Source organism: Macrotis lagotis, chromosome 7 (genome assembly GCF_037893015.1).
Source record: "Macrotis lagotis isolate mMagLag1 chromosome 7, bilby.v1.9.chrom.fasta, whole genome shotgun sequence".
In the NCBI taxonomy this organism is placed as follows: domain Eukaryota; kingdom Metazoa; phylum Chordata; class Mammalia; order Peramelemorphia; family Peramelidae; genus Macrotis; species Macrotis lagotis.
This window is the reverse complement of record NC_133664.1, coordinates 24,106,529-24,130,634: the sequence shown is the minus strand read 5'-3', so window position 1 is coordinate 24,130,634 and position 24,106 is coordinate 24,106,529. Positions and strand designations below refer to the sequence as shown.

Below are 24,106 nucleotides of genomic sequence, written 5' to 3'. Positions count from 1 at the left end.
GGTAAAAGATAATTAGGTAGAAAGGGGAGAAGTAAATTTCCAAAGACATTTCATGTAAACGTATCTTTGAACTGAGTTTCAATCAATGTAACAACTATCAATCACTTAAGTCGAGTGATGAGGTTATAATTAACTGTTAATATCTTCCATATCTTCCTTCAAGTCAGCTCAAATTTTGCATGAGATTAGTCAAGTTGCTGATGACATATCCTGAGATCACCTCCAATTTACCCTAGTATCTTTTTACTGTCTAGATGTTTCACATTACTTCCCCTATTAGAATGGGATCACCTTGAGGATAGAGACTATGGATGTCTTTCTTTGAATCCCCAAGACTTACAGCTGTGGTTTCTCAAACATCAAAGTCACTTAGTAAATTCTTACTGACTCACCGAACATAAAATTGTGCTAAATATTTAAATCTGAAAAGGATAAGATATTGTCCAAGCCTTCAAAGGTCATATAGCCTCCTTGGAAACTAAAAACAGATGATTAAACAAAATACACACATACACACATACAAATATAGGTAGTAATGAGGAAACAATCTCTCATTACTTATAAAGGGAACAGATGGGAATGGATGACAATCTCTTCAGTCTGAAATTTAATGATTCCATGACCCTGACTGTTAAAATATGAGTTTTTAATTTTACTATAACATCAGAAAAATGAAGAATTTGTGTGATCTTGCAGTTGAGGACAGATTATTATAGAAGTCAGACGTGCTCAAATTTGACTTTTCAGGCAGTTGATTAGTGAGCAGGGTAGTGCTCACTACCTGGTACCCAGTACCATTATCTTGCAGTAGGCCATAGGTTAGAAGATAGAGTGACTGGATATATAGAGAGATCAGTAAGATCAGAAATATCAAACTCACTATAAGCCCACCCATATGACAAACCTGGCAGAATCAGATTAAAATCTAAATTAGAAAGGTTTAACAAAATAGATGAAAATTTACTACATCATAAATAATGCTAATTTGTAGTTTTTGAAGTGAATATATGACTGATAAGGATCAATTTCTATTTGCATTCGCTAACAGTGTATGAGGTTGTTCATTGGTCAAGAATGTTGATCCTCAATGTATAGCATGGAAACAAAGTAAAGATTATCAGACTGCCTTCGGTGGGCAGGGGGAAGGGAAAGGTAGAAGAAAAATTATAAAATTCAAGATCTTACAAAAATGATAGGTAGAAACGACTATTGTATATAATTGGAAAACAAATAAAATATTAATTTAAAAAAGGGGTCCTGAGATTCTGGACTGATGTAGCAATGGTAGCTGGTGTTTCAATTTTGATGGAGAAAATTATGGAAATTTGGGATTCCACTTGGACTTGGATTCTAAGGAATGTCCAACTATAAAGAATGAAAGGGGAGGATGATGATCCCATGGCATCAGGCTTGACATGATAGAGGCTTGTTGAATGACATAAGTGAGGTTGAATGGCCTTAGAATCAGAAAACACAGGCTGGGGGTCCCTTAGTCTCTCAGTTTTCTCATTTGTAAAATACAAATAATTATTCTTATAGTTACCGTACTCCAAGGGACATTGTAGGAAATAGGCGTTGTTAACATTAAAATCAGTAAGATAATATTTCCTTGCCCTTGGAGAGGCATAGATATATAGATAGATACAAGATATAAATGTATAGTATCCAAAAGTCTTAATGCAGATTTAAGCTTTAATGACTTAATAATACTTTTGGAACATTCTCTATAGTGAAAACAGGACATAATTTCAGAGGAAAAGGCATTCTGAGTTGGGGGACCCAATAAAAACCTAAGGGCAGTTTTGAACTTGGTTATCATGACTCTAAGTCTAGGGAACCGTGACATAGAGAAAGATTGAAGAAAAAGTATATTTTGAGAGAACCTAAATTATATCTTGGTAAATCCTAAAGAGAAAGAATATCATTCAAATGAAGTCATTTTATAGGCAGAGTCAACTGGAATGGAGTAACTAGGGCTTTGTTTCAGAGTGCTGATAACAGTTGCAAATCTTCAGACTGAATGGAACAGAGGTTAGTCTCTAGTTAGTCTAAATAAACACTCAGATCAGGTCTCAAATGGTGAGCTTGGCTGAGGCCTCTCACATCTCATCTATCCTAGAAAGGACTTTTCCCTGATATCTCCTTCTCTGGGTCTCTGTCTTTCTAACCATAAGACTATGTCCTTCTCTTACTTAAGAATTGAGGTGTTTCTTTTTGTTTGTTTTGAGCTGGGGAACAAACATTTCTACTAACAAGTCTACTGCTAGGCAGTTGCAAATCAAAATTTGGGTCATAACTATGGACTCACAATTGGATACACTGGGAGTTTGAGGAAATCAGACAAAACATCACCTTGTGCTTTATGATCCTATGATAAGACTGTGTGACTGACATACTTTTCTAATCTTGATACCCAAGATACTTAGTTTGTTGATATCAACAAAGCAGAGCCACCTCAAGCCAATGTTCAGTCCCCACACAACTTTGAATATTTATATGTTCTGAATGAGACTTGCAGGTGCTATGACTTGAACAGGGTCACACAATGACTATATCACAGGTGAAATTTGAACCCAGGTCTTTCTATCTCGAAGGTCCATTTTCTCTTCATGATGCTACACTGTCAATATACTTTTGCTGCCTTTCAGTTAAATTCGGCAAACAGTTATTAAATTCCAAGCTTATGCCGCAAACAGTGCTGGGTTTCAGGATATAAAGACAAATGTGTTCAGCAACTTTGGTAATTCATTGGTCATGAGTTCTGTAGACCAAAGAAATCAAGAATTTAGTTAAAAAACAACAAATAACCATGGGATCATAGGAAATGGACCCCAGAGGCCATTCAGTCCAAAGTTCTCAGTTTACAGATAAAGAAACTGAGGACCAGAGTAGGTAAGCAACTTGCCCCAGCCAGTTGTCCAAGTAAAAAGTGGTACAAATGGGATGTGAAGCCAGATGTTCTTCCCACTATTCAATGCCACTCTGTAAAGAGGTGCTTCATGATCTTTGAATCCATGGTACCATTTCCAATAAAAGTTTTTAATGGAGAAGATGGATGCAAGGAGAGTAATCCAATGAAGACATGAAAATAAGTAGAAATTAGTTTTTTTTTTATTTTTTTATTTTTTTTATGTTTTTGCAAGGCAAATGGGGTTAAGTGGCTTGCCCAAGGCCACACAGCTAGGTGATTATTAAGTGTCTGAGACCAGATTTGAACCCAGGTACTCCTGACTCCAAGGCTGGTGCTTTATCCACTATGCCACCTAGCCACCCCATTAAGTAGAAATTAGAGAGAGGGAAATGTAGATGGCTGGATTGAAGGAGAAGCCAGATTGAGAAAAATGGAGAAAAGGAAGATTGGAGGAGGGAAAAAAGAGATTCTAGAAGTCATTGAAGAAAGCTGAAAGAACCATTGAAATACTAGCAGTAGGATGATCTCAGGCATTATGGGCTAGCTCCAATAAACATAATATTCCCAACCTGGGCCTTTCTGTTTTTCCCATTATGATTGCATCACAGTTTTCCAGTTTCATTGCCAAGGGCAAGACAATCATACTGAAAAGGAATAGATGTTGGGTTTGAATGTGCATGTGTGTGTATGTGTGTGTGTGTCTATGAAGGTGCTAGCGAGTCGACTTTCACCTTGCTCTGTATTTGACCTGATGAGCTGGGACAGATGGTGTGTTGGTTGTCCATTAATGACTCTTTTTGTTTGCAGCAGTCCTATGCACCAGCTCCCCACCCCATGGCTCCTCCCAGCCCCAGCACAAACAGCAGCAGCAACAACAGCAGCAACAACAATAGTGGAGAACAGTTGAGTAAAACCAACCTGTACATTCGAGGCCTTCCACCCGGCACCACCGACCAGGACCTAATCAAGCTGTGTCAGCCGTAAGTGCCTTTACCAATAATTAGCGAGCCTTGATTTCCCCCCAATGTCTGCTTGTCTGATAGTTCATCCTCCAATAGGTTCGTGCGTTTTCTGGTGGCAGTTATTTGGCAGTTCTTGTAGACTATGAGATCACTAGCATGCGTGAATGATAAAACAGCAGGGAAAACATTGATTTTTGGATGAATGAAAAGAGACAGTGTCCAGAATAAGGGAAGTGATTGATGGTCTCACTGTAGTCTTCCGAGAATAGATGATACCTATAGGATTATGCTGAATGCTTGGCAAAAAAATGTCTTAGAAAATTATACATATATATATATATATATATATATATATATATATATATACATATATATAGTATAAAGTATAAAATTTGGAGAAAGTATTGAGATGGCTTGCCAGGATGATAAGGGACCTCAAGAGGATGCTACAGAAGGATCAGCAGAGGTTTTGCAGTGGGAATGGGTGTGAGAAAGACTCAACTTCTTCAATTCAAATCTGATTTCAGACACTTTGTGTGACCCTGGGTAAATCACTTCACCTTGTTCTCCTGTTTCCACATCTATAAAATGAGCCAGAAAAGAAAATGACAAAGCACTCCAGTATCTTTGTCAAGAAAATCCTAAATGGGGTCACAAAGAGTTGGATATAATTGAAAAATTACTGAACAGCCATCTACAATTATTTGAAGGGGCATCTTTTGGAAGACTCATTAACCTCGGAGGGCTGTAGAAAAAAAATAATAGATAAGAGTCAAAAAGGAGTTTATTTTATCTGAGATGATGAGGGAGGAACAACTTCTCAACAGTTAGAGGCCTCCCTATGTTGAATGGTCTACTTTAGTAGACAGAACCACTGGGGGAGTCTTCAAGTAAAGAGGGGATGACATATTGTTATAATAAAGAAGCTTTAGGACCATTCATTATTTTGTTATAGTCATCCCCAAGGAAGATTATTCACCTTTACATTGCGGAACAATATGTCCTAAGTTAACTAGGAATAGACAGTCAACATTCAGATTAATAATAAACATTTGTTTTAAAGCAAATTTTTCTTAATCACCCATTATCAGTCACAGTACTAAGCACTGGGGATAAAGAGAATGCACAAATATACCTGCCCTCAAGCAGATTGAAGTCTAATCAATTGATGTGGTTAAAGCAGAGACCCACCCCAAATGGATCTCATACAAGATTGATTTAGGGACTGGGACCTGCTTGATGTTGTCAGTCTGGGTTTATACATACATCTATATTGATCGATATAGATGTATGGATGCTATTGAGTCATTCCAGTTGCATCCAAATCTCCATGACCCTATTTGGCAAAGGAACTGGAATGGTTTACCATTATCTCTCTCCAATTCATTTTAGAGATGAGGAAACTGGGCAAACTAGGGTCATGCAGGTAGTAAGTGTCTGAGGCTGCCTTTGAACTCAGGTCCTCCTAACTCCAGGGCTATCACTCCATCCACTGAGACACCTAGCTGTGTGTTTATGTGTTTGTCTAGATACCATTTTTACCACCAAGTACTGTGAAACAATCTGTTTCTTGGAGCCATATAGCTTATATGAAGTCTGGTTCTCAGAAAAAGGATATGCATAAAAATGTCAGAAAATATTAACTTCATAATAATAATAACTGACATTTGCATAATGTTTTCTGGTTTTCAAAGCTCTTTCCTGAGAGGCAAGTTTTGAAAGCACCATATCCCCCCATTTTGCAGATGTGCTTAAAGATTTATAGACTTGTCCAGGGTCACACAGTTAAGCAAATGGCTGAACTAGAAATGAACCCAGGTCTTTTCTAAATCCCAGGCTCTTTCCACTAATGACTGTTTCCCCCTCATGGCCTTCATAACATTTATCTTAATTAAACCTTCTCCCTCTATATAAAAGCTTTCCCTCCCAGAAACAATGGGTCTTGTGGATTCATCAGACTGTACCATATGAATGAGTATTATGGTACTTAACTAATTTCCCTTTGAATTCATAACCCACTAGGACCAGAATTGTTTTTTAATTAATACGATTTACTTACGCCTATAGAATCTAGTAGAGATTTGATTTTCATTGAATATGGTTACAGTAATATTACATGAATATGGAAATAATCCATTATCTCATCTTATGGTTTAACTGGAAAAAAAATTGGCTCTCAAATCAGAGGACCTGGACTCAAATTCTACTTTTTACTGCTTCCTGTTTTGGTCCCTTGAAGAAGTAATTTAATATGCTTAGACCTCAGTTTTCTCATTTATTAAAAAATAAAACAGTCGAATTCTGAGGTCCAATGGTTCCACATCTACTTCTATGACTAATCATGATAGAGGACTCCTAGAATTGGAATTTGCTTCAACAATATAGATATCCTTGTCTATGACTTTGTAAATCCGACTTAGGGAATCACTTGGAGGTTAGGTGTAATCAGGAGAGGAGATTGAGACTAGCAGAAGTCTGATTACATCTTTTCCTGGATGGTGCTGAGTTAGTAAACCAGTTTTCTATATAATTCCATATCCTAACATATTTACACTTGGAACCATTGATTTCAAAACCGTTAAATCATGTTAAAACTTTGCCAGCTCTATTGAAAGGTATGTAGCTTACCTTACGTAGAGCAGGTTTCCTGCTAATGTTTTAGACAGTTCAGTTTAAAATGCTATTTCTGAAAAGAAAAATAAGATTTTTTCTTAATCAGTTGGAATATTGAATGACTTGCCCAAAGTCATAGAGGCGGTAATGGTCATAGATAGGATTGGAAAGCAGTACTCCTTGACTTCAAGATAAGTACTATCCCTTTAAGGCTACCCTGCCTCCCTTTTCAACCCTTCCTTATCAAAATGAGTTTTGTCTAAGGTGCACAAAATTTTCTTACAGAGAATATTGTTTTATTTTTCTTTTGTTAAAGGCATCTGTATTGGGTTGTCATAGAATGTATGGAATCATTTTAAATCCAAGGATCATTTCTCACAGGATTCTCAACCAGAAGCGATATTGATGCATTTGTCATTTAATTGTACTAGGCAGGATATTGCTCAACTGTTTTCTTTTTTTGGCCATTTCTTTTTCAAAATTAGATATTTATTTTGTTATTTTCCAAACTCCAAAGGACTGGAAATGGAAAACCAAGCAGACAGTATTTATTTTCCTTTGTTCTGGATTTTCAAAGATGGGATAAATCTCCAAACAGGAAGTAGAAGATAAACTAATTTACAAATACAGAATAATAACAGCTGTGACCTGAGCAATGTGTAGATCAGAGCCCTTCCCATTGACCTGGGAGCTCCTTGAATTTTAAGGGAACAGAAATTATAGATGTGAAATATAAAACCACATGCATTTTTTCATAATTAAAGTAATAAACTAAAACAAAATAAAGTGGAAGAAAAAAGTTTCAGGAAATTGGGGTCTCGTAAAAGAGCTTAAAAATTTTAACTTATTTCATTATGAGTCTGCATTTGAATTTTTCATCTGCTTTGAGAGAACTTGCCATGTGACTGCAGAGCAAATATTCTTGCTTCCCATGAATATGTATTTAAAAAAATAGATTTTTTATTTATGTCAGTATCCTGTCTGATCTTCTATACTGGAAATTTTTAGATCACTGACTGTTTTTCCTATTGTGCAATATTCTCCTTGATGAGAAAACTTTGGAAAGAATTTGGGGTCACAGGGGACCTGGGTTCTAATCTTAATACTACCTCATCAAGTTGTGTTACATATCTGGGACTCAATTTCATCATCTGTAAAATAAGTGTAGGCTAGTTGATTAAGATAGCTTCATCTAGTTTCAACATTCTACATAATGACTTTCCCTTTTTCTATGAATATCATTAAAGAAAATTGAAATATTTGAAATCTTACCTAGGAGTCATTCTGCCTCACTATACCAAACGTTTTGTTGTTGCTCAGTTGTTTCAATTGGGTCTGACTTTCCACAGCCCCTTTGGGGTTTTCATGGCAAAGATATCAGAGTTTGCCATTCCATTTCCAGGTCGCTTTACAGGTGAGGAAACTGAGGCAGAGTTAAATGATTTGCCACCTCTTAATAGCTGTTCAGACTTTGTCCAGGAGGTGGTATATATTGCCAATGTATGACCTCCTAGTGTTTGGAGACTTTGGTCATTAGGTCCATTACCTTTTTACAGAATACTTATCTCACAAAGCTTATCTGAACTCTTGTGTATTTATAGAGGATCTCTACATCTATTGACTGAGTTCCCAAGACTCACTGTCAGAACATTTGTTAAGTCAGTGAAAACCTTTTTGTTGGAGTATAGGAGAATCTTGACTTGTGATGGTATAAGGAAGCAGGTACAATTGAAGTAGCAAGAATGAAGCTTCAAATAATTATTGCATTCTGATTTATCTCCACTTACTTTCCCAATCATTCCTCACTTGAAAACAAGCCTCTATTTCTACTCTTTAACTCTCTGCTTCCATTATCATCCATTTCCCATAATTTTTTGCTGTGAAATTACAAGTCCTTTCTGACTTTGCTTTTTCTTATTTTATAGGAAATGCAATATTTGCTAATATCCATGGTAATAAGATAATAGAAAACACAGAAGTACAAAGAAGGCAGAGACATATTGAATTATCCTGCATTTAGTATACAGTGTTCATATTAATACTAATGAACAGCAAGAAAATTATATTAAAGAAGAAGAAATTAAATTATTTCTCAATGTATAATCCAAGAGCAAAGGGATGTCATCTGGATTTGTAGCATCCCTTTGCAATTCTTATTAAATAGTACTATTAACATTTATCATCAAAGATCTTGAGATAAAATTACAAGCAAGATAAAAGTGAAATAGAAAACATAGAAAAACAACATCCCTGAAGAATGCTTAGCCTCATGGGATCTCTGGGAAATATCTTTAGATAATTAAATATACCACAGTTTAGATAAAATAATCTATCACAACTTTGTTATTTCTTGATGGGTATGGTACTTTTTTATATTCTTCATGTTTTACACCCCATAGACTTCTTTTCCAATAAGAATACAAAATCCTGTGATATATGACTACATGGTCTGGAGTCAATTTAAAATATGAATATTTGCCCCTGTTTGAATAGGTGACAAATATGATTGAGGGACATAGTTCTAAAGGTTTAGGAAAGTCTAAATGATCTCTGAGAACTCAAATGGTTCTAAAATGCCTTAATATCATCTATACTAGAGGATGGGAAAGACACAACTTAATGTTAATATGAGACTTCTAGAGCATTCTCTATGGAATAATAGGACACAAAATCACCTAGAGCTAGAGGGAATGTCAGAGTCATCTGGTACAATAATCTCATTTTACAGGCAAGGAAACCAAGACTCAGAGAGGTAGTTTAACTGATATACCAAGGCCACTAAGGGCATTACAGAGTCAAAATTTTAAACCAGGTTTTCTGATACTAGAACCCTCATTGCTCTTCCTACTTCCACATTACTACCACATTCAGTGGGTATGAAAATAAGAAAGGGTCATTGGTCTAGGTCATTTTGGAAGGGGAGAGAACTCAGAGCAAAGGGAAGAAAGCTGAACTAGAACAAATCCAATCTACAGAGATCCTTTTGGATCAGCTTTTCAATTAGAAGCTATATTCACAGGAGATTTCTGAAGTGTTCCCATTCAATACATCACACTATATCAACTAAATGTCCATTATTTTCATACCACTGGGAATGAAAAGACATAAACTAAATAGTAGAGAAATGAACCAAGTAGTGTCAGTAAGGAAATACGAGTACAAATATAAGAGTAATTCAGTGGCATTGAACTTGACCTCAGGAGACTCAATTTTAATTCCAATCTTTGCCTCTTGATTTTTGTGAACCTTTGGCAAGTGATTTAGCTACCCTCCATGCTCAGTTTCCACATATTTAAAAAGAGAGATGATGTTTGAGGTCTTTTGCAGTTCAAAATTTATAATTTCAGAGGAGACAGTTATAATACTTGAAATTAAGGAAAATCCTTGTATCAGAGGAGAAAGTTCAAGTCACGTGAAGTGAAAGACCATGGCAAAGGCATAAAGGTAGGAAAAGAACTGGGTTGTACTAGGAATGATGAGTTTAATGAAAAAAAGATACCAATGGTTTTTCTCTTTAATCATAGCATACAGGGAAGGTAGAAGGAAAGAAAGAGAGAGGAGAGGAGAGGAGAGGAGAGGAGAGGAGAGGAGAGGAGAGGAGAGGAGAGGAGAGGAGAGGAGAGGAGAGGAGAGGAGAGGAGAGGAGAGGAGAGGAGAGGAGAGGAGAGGAGAGGAGAGGAGAGGAGAGGAGAGGAGAGGAGAGGAGAGGAGAGGAGAGGAGAGGAGAGGAGAGGAGAGGAGAGGAGAGGAGAGGAGAGGAGAGGAGAGGAGAGGAGAGGAGAGGAGAGGGGAGGGGAGGGGAGGGGAGGGGAGGGGAGGGGAGGGGAGGGGAGGGGAGGGGGGAAGGGAGGGGAGGGGAAGGGAGGGGAGGAGAGAGAGATAGAGATAGAGATAGAGAGAGAGAGAGAGAGAGAGAGAGAGAGAGAGAGAGAGAGAGAGAGCTCAGGATAAATTTAACATGAACATGGATCAGTACAAGCTTTATGGGCCTAATATAACTTTTGTGAATTAAAGACTTTTGCAAACTCTAAGGATGTCCTTATCTGTTGGACTATACTTCCTCCTATAAAAGTTTTAAGCTTATCTATTAGATGCTTCAAAATATATCCTTGGGGTAAAGTAAAAATGTTCTTTAAAAAAAACGCCTAAGTAGTTCCTATAATGACCATAATTGGAAGCAACAATGAAATTCCTATTTGAAATGCCCATGATACCTCTTATTAGAGGATCCCCAGTGTCTTACAAAGTTTAACGAATCCTCAAAAAAGCTTTAAGAATCCCCCATCCACCACTTATGCACTCCTTACTATGGGAGGTTATATGGAATTGGAAAAAAAATTGTGGTAGAGTGAAAAGAGGGGCCAGCCTTAGGTTTTCAAATCTTGTCTTTGACATAGGTTTTATCCACAAAGTCCTGTGTCTGCCTGTTTCTCTACCTCTTCTTTCTCTGTCTACCTTTCTCTCTTTCTCTCTGTAGCTCTTTTTTTCTTTCTTTATCACTGTTTCTGTCTCCCTTCATTCTTTATATATATATATATATGTTTGTATGACTGTATATACATGCATGTTTTGTATATGATTATATAGATATATATGAATACATATATAATTGTATTTTTTGTGGTTCCTTTTTATTATGAATTTATAGCTGATTCTACCACCAAAGACACGTTAACAAGAGAACCCATGTCTCAATGTCCATGTCTTTCCTTCTCATCTTAGACAAAGGATTGGGTGACACATTTCCTGCATCTATATCTATTCTAGGAAAATTTCCTCTTTGCTCAGTTAACTTAACTTTCTGGTTGCCTCTTTAAAGCTACCCTCTGCCTGCCTTATTTCCAATCACTTGCCAGGGCAGGGAGACAGATGCTCCTAAAATGCAAAGCAAAGAAACCAAGGAGCTGATAGTTGGACTTGATAAAGAAACTCTCTGCCTGGGCTAATCTCCCAGACTTCCCCCAATCCATTTGCACCAACATTTTCATGCTGAGCACGAAATTCTGAAGTCAGATTAGGTAGGGAGTCAACTGGTGTACTCTGGATGCTCTCGTGCTGAGTCCATTATAAATAGTGTCGGACAGTTCTGACAAATGGCCCGACACAAATCAAACCTTTTATCAATTTAAAAGTAACCTTGTCACAGTAATCTGTCAAACTGTTCATATACAACTAAAAGAAAACAAGTCATCATGTACCCAGAGTCACCAAAGAAACAAGAAATATGTGCCTAGAAAATTGCTATGCTCTTTCTTCTAACTTCTTTCTAATAAGAACATAAGAAAGAATTACAAGCATCCCACTATCAAAGAGGCTTCACTTATCCAGCGGCTTGGTCAGTTCTCCAATCCACATGGGAAGAGATGAGATCGAATAGAGAATTCAAACACTGATGATCAGAGTCCCTGTCCATGGTCCCAGTAAGGAGGCATTTAATTACTGTTGTACTCAAAGAAGAGAGCTATAAATGCCCACCACCATAATTGTTCAATGTGTCCAAAACAAAAGTCATTATCTATCCCCTCACAGTGCCCCCTCATCCAGTCTTTCCTGTTTCTATTGTGGATGTTTCCAATTTGGAAATTGTAGGGCAAGAGAGAGACTGATGGATGAAAAGTTTGGGAATAGGAGACTAAAACCTGAGTAGAGCCTGGAAAGAAATGAGACCTAACTGAGTAATTGAGGTCTTGCTTGCCCTATGGGAAATTTCCTAGAGGAAATAAGAAATCATCAAAGAGTTTTAGGAAATGGTGTGATGTGGGAAGATGACTTTAACAGCTGTGTGGAAGATCCACTGAAGAGGGAGGAGACTGGAAGTTCAAGTCATAAGCTACTGAAGTAGACTGGGTAAGAGGTGAAAGCTGCAGGGGAGGGATTAGATATGAAATGTGTGGAGATAGAATTTACTACAAGAGACAATACTTGAAAAATGATTGGATATGCAGAGTGAATTTCATGTCAGAGTATTTCATAATAATAATAATAATTTATTATTTTAATTGATATTTTATTTTTTCCAGATTCATGTTATGAAAGATTGTTCAACATTCATCCATCTGCATATGTATATTTTTAAATTACAAAATTTCCTTCTGCTCTCCCTTCCCACCCCTCTCCCCTCAGTGGTGAATAGGTAGGCTAACATTGTGCTTTCAAATTTTTATAAAGATGTTTACAGATTAGTCATTTTTGGTATGAGGAATTAGGATTAAGGGAAAGAGATAACTTTTATAAAGTATTCATCAGATTCTGAAGGGTTTTTTGGTTTTGGTTTTGTTTTTTTTTTTTCTTCTTCTGGATGAATATAGCATTGTCCACAGTTGGTCTGATATGATTGTCCAAGCATAATAATTTATTATTACTATTATCATTATTATTATCATTATTTATAATACTAATAACACAATTTTACTTTTGTTATCTCCATAATTCAGAAGATTAAGTGACTTGCTGGTCACAACTAATAGATGTATAGGGCATGATAAGAAATCCAAATTTTTCCTACTCTAGTATTCTAACCACTATGCACACAGCTTCTCTGAAGTAATTTAAATTTCTATTATGTGAATTCTGTAAAGCATGAGCTCCTTCTCTCTAAAAAGGGCACTCTAATTTTCCTTCATGTAAATTACAACCCTAATATTTTATAAATTCAGATTTTACAACACCAAAAAAGATAATGGTACTTGGTGGAGAATTTGTCAATCCATCAACTCTTTTTTCTCTTCATTTTTGTTATCTCTTTTAAGTTGAGATCTATGATTGTATTAGTGTGAGAAATTCCAATATGGAACCACTCTTCATTTTTACAGACTGACAATTTATGTTTTACAGTCTTCCAGTCAGTTAGTGAATAGAGGAGTGGACCTAGAAAAGGACCTAGAAAAGGAATACTAGTGTTCAAATCTGTCCTTAGATATTTACTACCTGTGGGACCCTGTACAAGTCATTTCACCTCTATTGGCCTCAGTTTCTATAAAATGATATCAAAATAGCACCTTCTTTCTGAAGATGTAGTAAAGGTAAAATGAGATGATATTTGCAAAACTCTTTGCAAACCTTAAAGCATTATATAGTTGCTAGCACTTATTAGAAAATTTCCAAGGGACCACTAAGAAGTTACGTATTTAGGGTCATAGGGTCATTCACTATGAATCAGAGACAGTATTTGAACCTTCTTCCTGACTCCAAGTCCAGCCTTCTATCTGGCACTCTTTACTAACTTACCCTCAGCAAATAGAAATAGGGAAGAGGATTTCCCTTCCCCAATGTGACACTCAAATTCCTGTATGGGTCATGTTGTAATGGTACATTATATGCTCTGAAAAAATCTAGTTTTGGCCCACATCGGATTGCAATATACTTTTATTGTCTTAGCTCGATGATCTCATCCATATGGTTATATCGTCTCACCAACCCCAACAAATTCATAATTCTTCTTTCTAAGTGACTCATGTTTAAATTCTCCCATAAAGCCTCCACTGGAAATCTATGCAGCATAGTGGAGCCTTCCTCCAGATTTGTTGAGGGTGGCATCAGATGTTCATTGCTTATCTACTGGGTCTCATGACATTATTGGCCATCCTCCTTATTCACTCATACGTCTCTCCAAAGTTGTCCTTTTCACTGCTCAAAGTCATATAAATTCAATATAAGACACACTTTGAAAGCCTTTATATTTAGAGTGTCTGGGAATATCATGATTCCTTTTAAAAAATCAAATAGAATTCTGTAGGCGAAAGAGAAACCCAGAATGCCAGCTTTGATTCATTGAATTGGATAATGTAGTTTAAAACTTCTCTGTTGTCTGAAGTAATTGGTGTTTGTTACCATTTTTATGGTGTAGGGACTAGATTTTTATTGATGACTCAATAACTTGGGAGTGATTTCTTTTTTTTAGGTTCAGCCATTTTTGCAGGCTAATTGTGTGCTTTATGGTGGCTATATTTTCATTTAGTGATTTTTCCCTCCTCTGTGATTCTAACAAACTCTTCTTTTATTTCTTCCTCTTCCTCATTGCCATCTCTCTCTTTCTATATTACACGATTATATCGTCTTTGAAATCAGAGTAAGAGACACAGGTTATTGAAATCCTGATTAAAGAAATGACAAATGCTAATATACAACAAATTTAGTAAAGCTAGTTTGGATGGGTCAATGAGGAGGCATAGATTTGGATTAACTGGTCTAGGCTCCAAACCTGCTTGTGCCACTTACTAGTGTGTGGCCTTTGGGTCCAAGTTTCTTTCATTTTAAAATTAAGAAACTGAACTAAATTATTTCTATGATCCCTTTGTACTTTCATTTCAAGACTGAAGCTTAGAATGGTGGATACAAGCTGGATAGTCGATCAGGTTTGGGTTCATATCCTCCTTTTTTGATCATTACTTGCTGTGTAATGATGGACTTATAATCACTTTATCTAAGACTCCGATTCTTCATGCATAAAGGAGGGAAAATATAGGTGTCCCACTGCAGTTTTAAGCTTTTATAACTTAAAACAAAGCCTATGGAATACTCAATAGTATCTGTAATAGCTGCTAACGGAGCTGTCATGAGGCTAGAGACATAACGTATAGCAAACTTTTAAGTGCTCAGTTAACTACTGCCAATTCACATGAAAGTTCTATTAATTTAAATGCCCAGAAGTGATTGCAACTCTAAAACAAATATAGTTCTACAATTTCTATAATGATGGACTGACTTGAAATCCTTCTTTTAAAAAAAAAATATAGTAGTCTATCATTAGTTGTTTAGAACAGGAATCAACAACACTTTCTGTTTAGAGATGAAGAACAAGGGTCCAGAGAGAGCAAGTGACTTGCCCAAAGCCACATGGGTGCCTTGAGCTAATAGTTGAACCTGTATTACACAATTCAGAAAGCAATATTCTTTCCACTTTACCCCATTACTATTGAGGGATACTGTGAGGTTCTTTTTTTCTATGGTGAAGTTTATTTGGAATTGTTTCCTGCAAGGTTTTGTTGTATGAACAGTAAATGGTCAGTGTTTAATAAATATTTAATAATAACAATGATAATAATAATAATAATAATAGTTGACCTTCATTCTCGAAGAAGACTAATACATCAGGGAGGTGATGCCATGAGAAGCACATGAATTGGATTTGAGTGAGGGGGAGCTGTGCTAAGTCACCAGCCTCACTTTCTCCTCCAGAGCCATCTGGGCTCAGTGGCCAGATAGGAATCAGGATGACTGAAGATGGCTCTGGATTGTATAAAAAATACCTTCTATTTGAATATGAAGAACAAGGGTTCCAAAGTCAGAAAGACTTGGGCTCAAGTTTTGCCTCTAAGACATAGTAGCAATGGGTGCATGGATCAGTCATTCAACTCCTTGGTGCTCCAGATAACTGTTTGTGACTATAAATTACAGACAGGACAAAACCCTGCATAAGTGGATGAATTTCCCACAATGGAAGGAATTACTGACACTGGTGAAATCATGGACTTTGACCAAAAGAAGAAAAAGAAAGGCAGTCAGTACAGCTAGCATGAGCTATTCAACTTGTATACCTCTGTTGTATTCATGTAACTACTCATGTGTGAATTTAACTTGGGACTATTATCATTTACTGGAAGTAACTTAATTGTACTTTTCTTACAACCTTGTCCATCCTTCTAATTATTATTTAATTGATACCATTTTAGGAACATACTTTTGTGGACTTTATTTGTAAGATTCTCTTAAATTGCTTTGCTCATCTTTTCTAATCTACTAATTTTCATCAATTGCTTCAAGTCTTCTTTCTCTTAATCTGTGCTTGGGATCTACTGATATGTATTTTTTTCTTGTTTCCTTATGTATGTGTGTGTGTGTTCGTATGTGCAGATGTATTTTGTCTCCCTATTCAACTACCTCCTTCTAAAAGGTAGGAACCTTGTCTTCAGCTTCTTAGGCACTTAACCATGGTTCCCGGGATGGTGTATATCACATGATGGTCATTGAAGAAATAAATGACGGCAGCTATGTTTGCCTTGGGACAAACTATTTCCTACCATTGAAAACACAGTTTCCTCCCACTTCCAAATACAAGTTTCCCATATGGAGAAGCACATTTTAATTTGATTTTAGGAAAAGCTAAAAAGATGCAAACAAAAGCAAAAGCAGATTTTTTTCCCTTTGAATTTAAGTTTTTCTTTGCGTATTTCACTGTATTGCTAAGACAACCAATGTGTACTACAACTGACATCACTGATCTGGTATAGCTTTTATTATCTTACTGGAAGTTCTCAAGGGAGGCAGACTGGATGACCACTGGTCAGTAACCCCATTGACAAGATTATTGGCCAGGGATTGATACAGTTGAATGTATTATCACCCATTCAGAGTTCAACTCTGAAATTGTACAATTCTGAGATGACCTGATCATGTAGTCCTGTGTATAATAGCTTGGACTCTGAGAAGTTTCTAGGAGCAACCAGAATAATTTTGACTACTGTCTTACCATGATATTAGAATCTAATTTCTCCATGTTTTGGAATGAAGAAGAACATAGGAAAGATTAAGAAATACTACATCTTCCTCTGAGTGCTTTGATGGGGGAAATAGGGCTATGTTGGATGTTTTCCCCAATACTATTTTCTAATAAAGATTCATGAAGGTGATGAATTCACCATGAAAAGCTAAATGTACGTCTAGAGTCCCTAGCAGTCTTTGCTTCTGGGCAGCAGCTGGGAACAGTTTGGGTTCCTTTGGAGACCATCACTGATTACTGTGAACTCTGACTTACCAACACATCTGACCCAACAAAAAAGGACTCAATAAATGGCTGTCCACACTCACTATTCTCAGGTTCTCTGAGTCATTAGAAGATCTCTGGTTAAAGGAATACACATAGGTCAGCTGTCATATCTACTCTGTGATCCTGTATTAATAATTTCCATAAAGTGCATATCAAATGGAGAAACTATTGAGAATGATATAAGAGTGATATGTAGAGTAATATGCCATGAAAAGTACAAGCACAATGTCCTGTCCTGTTATGTTCTTATGTCCAATTTAATCCAATCCAATTTAATCCAAACCAACACATTCATTTAAACACCTCTTATGAGGACTTCAGGTAAAAGACTGCCTTGGATGTTTGCTACCTGTGTGACCTTGGGCAAGTCATTAACCTCCCTCAGTGTGAAATTCTTCATTTGTAAAATGAGAAATTTGGCTTAGATGACCACTGAGAGCTCTTCTGGCTCTATGATCAATGTGTAAGCCCATGGGCCAGTTTTAGAGCATGTACAAAGAAAATGTCTCCGCCCTGGAAGAGGTGGTACATGTCCATTTACATGATCATTTAAGGAGGGAGGAAGGGAGGATGGAAGAGGGATGGAGGAAGAGCAAGAGAGAGAGGGAGGGAGGGAGGGAGGGAGAGAGAGAGAGAGAGAGAGAGAGAGAGAGAGAGAGAGAGAGAAATAATTGGGGTTGAGGGAGAAGAAATATTTGAAATATTTGACCATTATTTTGTATTTAGACCTAGTAAGGTATAGAGTGTGGACTCTGAATCAGCAAGGCCTGGATTCAAATCCCACCTCAGATACTTACTAACTGTGGGAAGAAGTTGGACTTGTTAGTATCCAAGGTCCTTTCCTCCTTCTATGAGAAGACAGAAGAAAGAAGAAGAAAGGAAGAAGAAGGAGGAGGAGAAAGAGAAGGAGAGGAGGAGGAGGAGGAAGAAATGAAAAGAGGAGAGTTTGTGGTGGTGTCTTTAAATGTACCAAGATGGAGACATCATCATTGCATATGCATCCAGAATAATGATTTGCCTCTGTATCTTTGGTCTGGTCCCTGGATGTTTTACCTAATGGAAGAGGCCTGGGCAATGGTAATATGAGGCCCAAGCACTTAAAAAAATGGAGAAATAATGGAAACCCACAGATGCTCTGTCTACCCCCAGACTGCCCGCTCCCTTTGTCATGGAAAACAGGAAGCCTTCTTTCTGTGTCCATTGGTTGTATATGTAAGGGGCTGGTTCAGTGACAAGAGTGCTGAGTTTGGAGTTCAATGAACTCATGGAACCTGAGTTCAAATTCAACCTCAGACACTTACTTGCTGTGTGACCTTGGGTAAATCACTGAATCTCTGCTCAGGAGGCAGTTAGGTAGTTCAATAGACAGAGCTCTGAGCCTAGAAGCAGAAAGAATGAAGTTCAAATCTGACTTCAAACTTACTAGTTGCATGAGTATCAGTAAATCACTTCATATCGGTTTACCTTAATACACCAGAGAAGAAAATGACAAACTACTGTCGAGTCTCTTCTAAGAAAACCCCCTGGACAGTATTAGCATTTGATGGTCTAACATGACTGAACAACAGTAACAGCAACGATGCTGGTAAATCTTCTTATACATCCACCCTATATAGAGAAATCTGCTAGAGTCAGTGATAAATCAGGGGTAGTGTCAACCTATAGCCTGTTCATGCTTGTAGGCTTCGGAACCCTAACACTTCTGCATCAAGGTTCCTGAAATGCAAACATCTTCCAGTGACTTCATATTAAATTAATTGCCAAGGATGGAATTTAATAGCTGGAAGGGAGGAGGAAATAATCACTTACTCCAATACCCTGATATTATAGAAGAAACTGAACCCTATGTCCTCTGTTGGTGGGTAGCATGATACAAGGAACTATTATAGAATGTGGCTTGGAAGAATTCAAATGCCTACTCTGTTGAGGTCTGAGGGCCTAAGGCAAATCACTGCATTTCCTGGCCCTCAGTTTCCTAGGGATTGGACTAGATAATCTCTCAGGCCCTTTCCAATTGTGGAGTTGTGATCCCCCCCCCCCCCAAGATGTGAAGCAATTCCTCTAAACTCATAATCTGTGCTTCCATGTCTGTAGGTATATGTAGACATTTCCTTTATTAAAAATGCATCTGTTAGATGGCACAGTGAATAGATCACTGGCCTTGGAGTCAGGAGGACCTGAGTTCATATCCAGTCTCACACACTTACTAATTGCCTAGCTGTGTGACCTTGGGCTAGTCACTTAACCCCATTGCCTTGCAACCCCCCCCTCAAAAGATATGTCTTTATACAGAGATTTGATTACACTAGAGGTAGCCCAGTGGACAGAGCACTGGACAGGAGTCATGAAGGCTTAATTTCAAACCTAGCTTTAGAAATGTGCTAATTGTGTAACCCCAAGAAAGTCATGCAACCTCCACCTGCCTCTACTGCCTCATCTGTTAAATGAGGATGATAACAGCTAGAGTTGTTTTAAAGATGAAATGAGATGTGTGTCATGCACTTTGCAAATCTTAAAAGGTATTTATATCCATGTACTAGCTATTACTACAGTACCACATTTATAATATGTATCACCACATACCTGTATTTGTATGGATAGAATACCACGTGACAATGTTTGGTCTGGTTGGTAAGGAGAACTCCCTCATATAAACGCCGCCGCCACCACCACCACCACCACCACTGCCACCACCACCACCGCCACCGCCACCACCACCACCACCACCTCCACCACCGCCTCCACCACCGCCACCACCACCACCACCACCTCTACTACCACCACCATACATATCAGCAACTCCTTGTAAATTGTTAATTTATCTGGGGTTCTTAATCTAGGATTCATTAACTTTTTAAAATATTTGTATTACTACATTTCAATATAATTTGTTTTCATTTTAATCCCATGTATTTAGTTTTGCACATTTAAAAATATGATTCCCAAGAAGGGCCCCATAAGATTCCCGAGGAAACCAAAGACACTCAATATGCACAAAAGGACAAGAACTCCTGGTTAAGAGAATTTATGGGGAGGACTGACAGGAGAAGCCAAGACCTATAAAGTCAGTCTTTTTTCCCTCCTATATCACAGCATCCCAAAGAATTTTTCAATCAGAAAAATGGTTTGGGGGGTGCAGTGAATGGAGCCCCAGTTCTGCAATCAGGAGGACCTGAGTTCAAATTTGTCCTCAAATACTTAATTTCCCAGTTGTGTGACCTTGGGCAAGTCACTTAACCCCATTGCCTTGAAAAAACTTTAAAAAATGATTTGCCCCCCCAGAATTCATTTACATGGATTTCTCTGGAATGCATCTATTCTCTGTCTTCTCACTAATACCTTGTCTTTCCCTATTAAAATGAAAACTTCTTGAGGACAGGGCCCTTTTTGCTTTCTTATATTGCTATTCTCAGCATGTAGCACAGAGTCTCTCATTCTCAACCAATGCTCTCTAGCTATCTAACTATGCTCCATCTATCCCGATGTGTCTATCTACGTTTATCTGCTTATCTGTCTGCCTGCCTTGCAACCTATTTATCCACTGGCCCTTCCATATATGGTTTATCTATCTATTTATCAACCTGTCAATCCATTAAAGGAAACCTGCAAAGAGCCTGCTTTCCCCTGGTTCTTCTTGTTTTTCCTTTTTTTTTCCTATGGAAATCACCAGGGTTTGGCCAATAATAAGCATTTCTTGACATCAGGAAGGTCACTTCGTCATCCTCTATTTTTTTTCCTTTTCAGTCAAGGACTCTCCAAGGAGGAGAGCAAAGCCCCTGGTCCTCCTTCTGGGCAGGGATGGGATGTGCTTGCCCTGTTGGGAGAAAGTTGCTGATCTGCAGCCTTTCAGAGACAGTGCGGGCTGGCTGGCAGTATTCCAGAAATATTTTTTGGCAACAGGCCGCCAGACAGGCAGCTGGTTATTGGGAAGCTGCACCTACCATGCTGGGCACATCCTCCAACCAGTTACCCTGACTCTTGACTACTTTCCCAGTCTCTCCCTTTCCACCTTGCCATGGATGCTGAATGGGCATGGGAGGCCTCCAGTGGGTTGTTCTTCCTTAGTCTCCTGCTGAGTCTGGCTGGAACCATACATTGGACTCCCCGCCCCCCTCCAGGCCCAGGGGCATGCTTGGCACCTGTCAGTGATCCTGCCAGGGTGCTGGCCAGAGATTGCTGGTACAGGAACCCTGATGGAGAGAGAAATCAATAGGAAAGCCTGGCCTTCCATTGTCTCTAAAGGCTAGGAAGTGATAGTCACTGAATCGGCTTGACCCTGCCAGCATCTATTACATGCCCCCTCCCTCTCTCTCTATCTCTCTCTGTGGAAAAATCTGAGAGAGAAACCTGGCAAATGAACCTGTGAAGATGAAGTAAGCAGGGAAAGGTGAGAGGAGATCAACATTCTCTGCCAACTTTCTGAGTTGCGCTCTCCTCCCCCACCCAACAAAAATAGTCTCTTCTTTTCAGGGTGTATTCTGATTTTCCTTTTAGATCTAGGTTTCCTAGACCCTGAGAATAGAGGAACATTTGGTTTTTTGGATGGGAAATAACACTGACTTTCCACGAGGGATTCTCTCCCAGTAGGTATATCCCTTAGCTAAAAGAGCCATCTGCACATTTGCTGGTAAATGAAAATAAAGATGATGGGAATGAGACATAGGGTTCCTGAAAAATGATATTTATTTCTCTCTCTCTCTCTCTCTCTCTCTCTCTCTCTCTCTCTCTCTCTCTCTCTCTCTCTCTCTCTTCCCCCCTCCCCTTCTTCCATCCCACCCTCCCTGCAAGTTGTCAGGGGAGAAAATACAAGGAAGAATTTTTTCTCATTAAATTATATGCAGGCACTATAATACTATTTCCATTTTCAGAAATATTGTCCTCCATCTGGACTCACAGGAGATCAGTAATATTCCGAATGACTTCTGAATTAAGTCAATAGTTTGAGCATCACCAACAGCCAATGCCAAGAATCTATAAGAATTTGTCCACGATTTCTCCCAGAGAAAAGAGAAATGGATTACAGCGGCAGATCTATTTAAAATATTGGCTCTACAAACAAATGCACTATTGTATTTAATTGTTCTCTTCCTGATTTTACCACCTGGGACAAGTGCTAGCAGGAGATCTCTTCAAAAATATGCCTTTTATGTCAAAAATTTGATCACTTTCCAGATCTTGCTACATAAGTGGCATTTCTATCACTTTAATGTAAAGATCTGGAGTAGGATTGAAAGGTTGTATACACACCAAGCTGTACTATGTCTTCTCCATTTGCCTTGTAATCAAGCTCACCAATGTGCCAATCTATCTCCCAGTAGAATATTGTGGTAGAAAGTTATTCATTACTGAAATAGTTAATATTTCACTAGAAAAAAATCATTTCAGGATAGATGAAATTTGAAGAGGGTTACTTTTAAAAGTAAAAGACAAATAATAAGTTGGAATTTTTAGTGTTTCTCTATGGAGTGTCCCCAAAATTTTATGCTATTTCAAGCAATTAAATCTTTAAACTATTCATTTTTAAGCTGTCATAATTTAAACTGGCTGTTAAGACTTTTGGGACATCCTGTATTTTGTTGTAGTAAGGTGGTCTCAACCAAAGAATGACAATTTGGCATGGTGGGAAGAGTCCAGACTTGGAATCAGTATGATCTGTAAAATTAATTTCTACTGTAGCTAGATATGTTGGTGGTGGTTACTATAACCATTATTTTCAGATTCCGAGCTCCCTAACCTTACCCACTAAGTCAAAGTTCCTATAAACAGTTTTCCATGATCCTCCCTCTTTTGGAGTAGTGAGGGGACTTGAAACTCTCTTATCTCTAGGGTACATAAAATATATAGCATCCTCTAGGTATCTATCATGCAACAAATCCCTCCAGATCTGTCTGCTCTTGGATAAGAGATTTCAGTTCTCTAGATCTCATTTTCTTCTCTTTGGAAAAGAGTACATTTGACTCGGTGATTGCTAGTCAGCCAGCTCTGATGATATATGAACTGTGCCTTCTACTATGGTCCATCTGATGCTCACCAACATTAATAAGCATCAGATGAGAAATTTTCCACCTATGCATGCAATGATGGATACAGAGCAGTCACACACAATAGCTATTCGTGGATTGCCAGAGCAGTGTGTGACTGGAAGAAACTTCCAAATACCTAAAGAAAAATGGGGAAGACCTCAGGAGACTTTTCAGCCCCTAGTCTCTTCTTTGGACTTTTTTCCTTGATGCTTCCAGTTCCTGTAATCCAGCTCAATGCAATGGGTCTTTGGTGGAGTGGGGACGGAGTAGAGAGAAAACAGGCTGGAGAAGGAAGTGCGAGAAAACTTCAAATACACAGAATTACACACAATCCTTGATGGTGACAAGAGTGAATTCGTAAGTAATGAGAGAATCTTTCAGCACATGAATTGTTCATAGCTAGTGGTAAGCATGGGTACGAGCTGCTTACTTACTGATAGCAGTATCTCCAAATTCCCTCATTATATAAGAAGTGTTCTTCTCATGGCTGCTTTGTTTGTAACCAGAGGCAATTGGACAGTCCTAGGATTCTGACAATGGAACTAGCTCCCTTTGATAGAAAAGAGCCCTGGCTGCAGTAAGCAGTAAATAGAAACTTAGCATGCAGGATTTAGGAGAATGCGGTGGTGGTGGATGGTAAAACTAGACATCTGCCACATATCTCCACCTTTATGGTTTGACTCATGCTTTTTTTATTTTTTGAGACATGCTTAGAGTATCATATGAAATTTGTATTTGGATTTCTTTCTTAATTGCTAATCCACATCATAGCATCAGTTCTTTCTGTTTTGACTGATAAAGTCAAAAAATCATAAAAAAAAATATAATGAAT

General features: G+C 38.0%; 1 protein-coding gene across 1 annotated transcript in view; it reads left to right on the top strand.

Moving 5' to 3' along the window:
- RBMS3 (RNA binding motif single stranded interacting protein 3) overlaps positions 1 to 24,106 on the top strand; it is a 759,514-nt gene that overhangs the window by 158,188 nt on the left and 577,220 nt on the right. Inside the window, exon 2 of the mRNA XM_074195636.1 lies at positions 3,719 to 3,891. Coding sequence (XP_074051737.1) covers positions 3,719 to 3,891 — 173 coding nt within the window. The remainder of the gene's footprint in view (positions 1 to 3,718; positions 3,892 to 24,106) is intronic.